The sequence below is a fragment of the Corvus brachyrhynchos genome, unplaced genomic scaffold (assembly GCF_000691975.1).
Source record: "Corvus brachyrhynchos isolate BGI_N302 unplaced genomic scaffold, ASM69197v1 scaffold71, whole genome shotgun sequence".
In the NCBI taxonomy this organism is placed as follows: Eukaryota; Metazoa; Chordata; class Aves; order Passeriformes; family Corvidae; genus Corvus; species Corvus brachyrhynchos.
Genome location: NW_008237609.1, coordinates 600,599 through 606,491, shown reverse-complemented (window position 1 = coordinate 606,491; position 5,893 = coordinate 600,599). Strand labels below are relative to the sequence as shown.

The 5,893-nt window shown below is 40.6% G+C and overlaps 1 protein-coding gene across 1 annotated transcript in view; it reads left to right on the top strand.

The window, feature by feature from the left end:
- Positions 1–718: 718 nt before the first annotated feature.
- Positions 719–5,893, top strand: part of KLF5 (Kruppel like factor 5) — a 16,630-nt gene continuing 11,455 nt past the window's right edge. The window contains exons 1-2 of the mRNA XM_008631638.2: positions 719–1,619; positions 2,712–2,771. Of these exons, the coding sequence (XP_008629860.1) occupies positions 755–1,619; positions 2,712–2,771 (925 nt within the window). The 5' untranslated portion in view covers positions 719–754. The remainder of the gene's footprint in view (positions 1,620–2,711; positions 2,772–5,893) is intronic.

Below are 5,893 nucleotides of genomic sequence, written 5' to 3'. Positions count from 1 at the left end.
TCCAGTAATTAAAGAGCTCTCCGAGAACCGAAGCATGGATAGGGATATGTTTATCACGCTATTAGCCAATTATACACTGCAGAGATTATTATTGGTTTAAGTGTAGTCCTGGAGACACTTTACACAAAGAGTACCCTGATGTAGTCAACCCGTCTTCTTTTTATTCGATATTACTAATAACTTTACACTTCGGTGTTGTATTTCTAATTAAATACCGTTCTTCTAGGGATGAAATATCATGGAAGTATGGAATATATATATATATAAAAACATTATTTGAAGTATTAGTATTCAAATAGCCAGCTGAGGATGTGGCTTTTACAGTTAGCATTTCAAAGAGAAGCGGGTGAAACAGATAGGCAGTGACCCTGCTGGAGCAGTGAATTCCAGAGCAGGAGATCTGCAGATTAGGCACAGTGCCTGTCACTTCTGCGCCTCGCACTGTCTTTTAGGCATAAAAGATGAAAACTTTGTGTATGCTGAAACATCAGATCGGTCTTAATGTGTGAACGGCTTGTTCCATGACTTTATCTCCTTGTCCTTGATGATGTTGATCAGTGTGCTGATTGTAAAATCAACCAGGTTTTCATTAGTGTGAGCGTTAATAGCTTCCTCCGTAGGTGTCTTGTGGCTGGCTGAACAGTATTGCCTTTTATTTGTAAAACCTCACATGACTTAGATGCCATCATCTTTCTTAGCTGGTAACAAATCATATGGATTATGGTCTGTTTTGTCTTTGTAGACAAGATGTGAAATGGAGAAATACCTGGCACCCCAGCTCCCGCCCGTTCCTGTCATCCCTGAACATAAGAAATACAGAAGAGACAGTGCCTCGGTTGTAGACCAGTTTTTCACTGACAGTGAAGGGTTGCCTTACAGCATCAACATGAACGTCTTCCTACCCGACATCAGCCACCTTAGAACTGGCCTGTACAAATCTCAGCGACCCTGTGTAACCCACATCAAGACAGAGCCGGTCACCATCTTCAGTCACCAGAACGAAACTACTGCCCCTGCCCCTGGCCCTGCTCCCACTCAGGCCCTCCCCGAATTTACCAGCATCTTCAGCTCCCACCAAACTCCTGATGTGAACAACATTTTCATCAAGCAGGAGCTTCCTACTCCAGATGTCCATCTTTCCATCACGCCCCAGCAAGGCCAGTTGTATCAGCTGTTGAGCTCACCGGATTTAGACATGCCCAACACCACTCCTCAGGCAGCCGTGATGGACTCCCTTAACAATGTCTCCATGCCCTCAGCCATGGCAGGCCTTAACACGCTCTCCTCGGCTGTCCCACAGACTGCGATGAAACAGTTCCAGGGCATCCCCCCCTGTACCTACACCATGCCAAACCAGTTTCTGCAGCAGCAGGCCACTTACTTCCCTCCTTCGCCCCCAAGCTCAGAGCCTGGAAGTCCAGATAGACAAGCAGAGATGCTGCAGAATTTAACCCCCCCTCCATCATATGCCGCAACTATAGCATCCAAGCTGGCGATTCACAACCCAAATTTACCAGCAACTCTGCCCATAACCCCCCAGAACATCCAACCTGTCAGATACAACAGGAGAAGTAACCCAGATTTGGAGAAAAGACGTATCCATTACTGTGACTACCCAGGTAAGCAATCTGTGCCAGAAAATCCCAGCACTTGCAATAAAAAAAAAAACTGTGAATAATCATGGATGAGGTATAAGTGTTTTTCTTTAGTGGTCTACACCTAGGGAGAACCAAATAGTTTTTTGTCCAAGTAGAATTTGTCTTCATTGTTGTTTTATTTTGAGTGGAGCACTCTGACATTCTTTAAGTAATAGATACTCTTCATGTCATTTGTCAGTCTCTTGAGCTCATTTTACCAGTTTGGGCTCTATAGAAAACAAAAAATTGGACTCTATAGAAAACAAAAAATAAAAAATACTACTTTTGCTAGTGTAAATCAATGTGACTGTCCAATATCCATGATGGAGCAGAGGCTCAGTTTGATCAGGGCAGTACAGCTCAGTTTAGATTTTCTGGCAGAGCAAAAATAATTTCAGCTCCCAGTAGCCAAGGCCACGGCCATTCTTCCCTCTTACAAACAAGAGATTCAGCTGCCCTCGTAAATCCATTAAAACAGTTTCTGAAAATTGTCCACAGATGGATTGCCTTCTATACTGACGGGAAAGAGGGACCTGGCTGTAAAGTGTGCCTCCATGTACAACATGATCCCAGATACAGGGCGTGCACACCCATTGTAGCGCAGAGAGAAGTTTCTGCTCCCCTTTACCAACATAACTCTTGGTGCCGTGTCAGATGATAAATACCCAGTGGAAGAGTTATGTTGAGCCCTGTGTGATGATGACACGGAGTCTGGCTTGATCAAGTCCTCTTGGAAATTTTTAAAAAATAATCTCCCCGTGCAAAGTTGTTGACCTACGTAGCAGGTGTTACTGTACATAGATTGTAGCTCTTGGCCTATATACTACATTACAAAGCAGTAAGTCTGCCTGAAACATACATGTTTTTCTTTTTTCTGTGTAAAGCATCATACCTCTAGGAGAGTTCTATATAAAGTTTTACTTCTAAATGGCAAAGATGATGCCAGAAAGTAGTAAACTTAAATGTGTCCTGATAGTACCCCAGCACTGAATGAGGAAGTTTAAACGTAGTGTGGAGTGTTTCTGTTCTCCCTACTGAAGCCTCTTTGCCTTTTCTGGTTCTTTTTTGTTGTAGGCTGCACAAAAGTTTATACAAAGTCTTCTCACTTAAAAGCGCACCTGAGAACTCACACAGGTATGTACTCACTCTCTCGCTGTCTCTCGTTCGTCCGTGGCTGACGCGTTTTCTGACAGTGCAAGCGCGCGGGGTCTGCCAGCTTCTCCCTGTTTTCTCTAGAGTGGTGTGGACAGACTGGCAATTCAGCTACAAAATATTTGAATAGTGGTAAATGAGAAGTAAAATTTCTTTTATTAATGCAGTTTTTTTAAACCTCAACGGAACTCAAAATAGCTGACAATAAAGTAGATTGAAACTTTCCTTTTCAGTCTAAAATGCCATTAAAATATTTTGAAAAAAAGATCTTCCCCCTCCCCCCCCCCCGAATAGTGAATTAAACATAGTAAACATGTTCTACTTTTGAAGATTTATCTGAGTAGATAGAATTTTCTGGCTTGGGCTTTCTCTCTGACCTTTTAGAATTATTTAATCTTAGAATTTTTCAGAAACATCATGAAAACTCCCAAGATACGTCCATTTACTTTGTACTTGGCATTAAGTGGGCTTTATTTTTTTGAAAGACAAATGGTTCTCCATGTTTATCTTAAAAAAAAAAAAAAAGACGTAATTTCAATTTTTTTTTTCTGTCAGGGAAAGACATTAAAATGGAGAAAATTAAAAGTGTCAGTGTGTCACACTTGTTTTTTGTACCCTGATCAAACGCTGCCTGCCAGCTACAGAGGCAGTCCCTCTTCCTGGGCCCGCGAGGAGCGGAGCTGGGGATGGTGTTGGTTGTGTGTAGGCACAAGAGCTGTGAGTGCTGAGGACGGTGGCTGGGAGGTGGAACTGCCCCAGATGTTCTTCCCAAGCTTTCACCTGCTGAGGCAGGGGGAAGAAGGAGAGAAGGAGAGAAAGAGAAAAACATAGCTCACCACCAGCACACCTGAAACTGTTAAAGGCAGTTCTTTGCTGGGATCTTGGTAAAGAACCACTCATGCTAAATCAGTGAAAAGCACATGACTGATTTTGTAAAGAAATGAAGTGAGAGGGCTGCAACTCCTGTTTTTAGAAGTGAGTGTGAACCTTGGTTCTTTTATGCATGGGCTTAGAATCAGAGAAAAACACGAGTCACCGTTCAAGCAACTTTGTTATTGAAGCAGACTGTCAGCGCTACGGCTGTGCCGTTCAAGGAGTGAGTTTTCACCTGAGCTATGATCTAACAAAATGTTTCACTATCTCTATGGAAACAAGGCCTTCTGTTCAGCAGCTATTATTAATGGATTGTTAGATTATTGTAGAGAAGTTGAGTATGTCCAGGCTAAGTGTTACTAAGGAAATCTTGTTTTCTGAAATGAAAGTTTCCTGTGTTGTACAGTGAAAAATTAAAAAAAACTGTAGAAGATTATTTTTTTGAATTAGTACCAGACTAAACACCAATGCTGTTAAAAATATTCTTAATATATAATCACTAGCAGTAAGTTTAGTAAGAAAGGAGTATTTTCATGAGGCTGTAAATCTGAGTAGTGTCAGAGAGTAGAATCCCCCTTTAATAAATAATCTGTAAATTTAAGTGTACGATTTCCACTTGCGCACTTCAGCCAGGAACTAAATACCAGTTTTAATTATCTTGATTGCTATTATAAAATAACTAGGAAGAGAGATAAAAGCAAAGCTTTAGTCTAAACATTAACATTGCATAGTCAGCATTTGAAATGGACGCTATTCCTTTTTTAAAATCAATTTATATCTTTTTCTGTACCTTGAGTAGTAATGACTTCAGGGTTTACAAATGTAGTTGTTGTATGCATAGAAATACATACCTCATTGCTAGCATGTATTGCTTAGGGTCACTAATGTTTATTGTTGCCTTCACTTTTTTACCTAGAAATGTGGGTAAATGTGCAAAGGTCAGAGGAGCTGATGTATTCATGGAAACAAGAATGTTGTTTTAGATAAAAATCTAGTGAACTTAAGCAGGTCTGTAACACAAAGGGTCTTCTGGGGAGGTGAATGAAGGGATAAACTGTCTAAAGCGTGCATTACATGCAAGAATGTGAGTCCGTATCCTGTTACCTGCAGTATTTCAGAGTTTGGATTAGTTTAACTCTCTTGAATATTCACTTCATGCTTGAAGATTTCCAGCACCGATTCTGATCTCTGCCTTAACATACGGCTGAAGTGTGTTTTAAGAGCCAGATCTCTGACTTAACGTTTGATCAATAAAAGAATGTAAAGGTAAAGAGGTGCAAACTCGGGGAAACCTGTGCAGTTGCTCAGCTCCCCCAAGAGTGCAAGGGAATCTTGTTATTGATCTCCAAAGGACTCGATGCCGAGGGCTAAATCAGGGTGTGTGCCTCTGCATCCCATCCCCCCAGAACTGTGAATTCATACAGCACTAATAAGTTTTGATTTTTTAGTTTTAAAACATTTTTAAAGGACTTTTGTGAAGCTTTTACCTTCAAAGTCTAAAGCAAATGTCACGTAATCCATTTTAATAAAGTTGTGTGTGATATTCTTTCAATTCCCTTCAGGGATAGCAGACCTGTTTATCTGGCTAAACCCGTTCTTTAGTAATCATGGACCACTGAAGTTGTTCTCTCCTTATTCTTAGTTTCTTAACAATACCTTTTAAAATTGGCTGCAGTCTCTCTCTCATCCCAACCAGTCCCCGCCCTTCTCAGCAATCTGTCATCTTAAAATAAAAGAGCCTGCAGCAAAGTTTGTCTGCCATTAAAAGTCAAGACAGACCTTATGGTTTTCCTTTTGTATTGGAAAATCTCAGCCTTTTCACGGTATTTATTTAGCAGCCTTTCTCTTCAGAAAGGTTTTCCCTGGGTTTAGTAGATTTTCTTGGAGAACAAACCTAAAGGAAATGTTACTTTTGATAGATGGAATGTAGGCTGTAGTCTATTTTTTTTTCAGTTCAGATATGACCACACTGTCAGACTTCATAAATTACATCTAAATGAAACTACAGAAGATGGGCAAGAGGAAAATCCCATATATTTTTCTTTTTAGGTGTTCCCAAGCTGTTTACCTTACACCAAGTCAGGTGGTATAAAGTGATATAGTTATGCTGATTTAATGTAATTACACTGGACTCTTGCTGTTGATCAGGAACCCAGTATTCCCGTTAAGAGCTAAGATAGGGTTGTGTATTTGTACCAGTTGTTGAAGCAGGCACATGTTTTTCTTTCCCT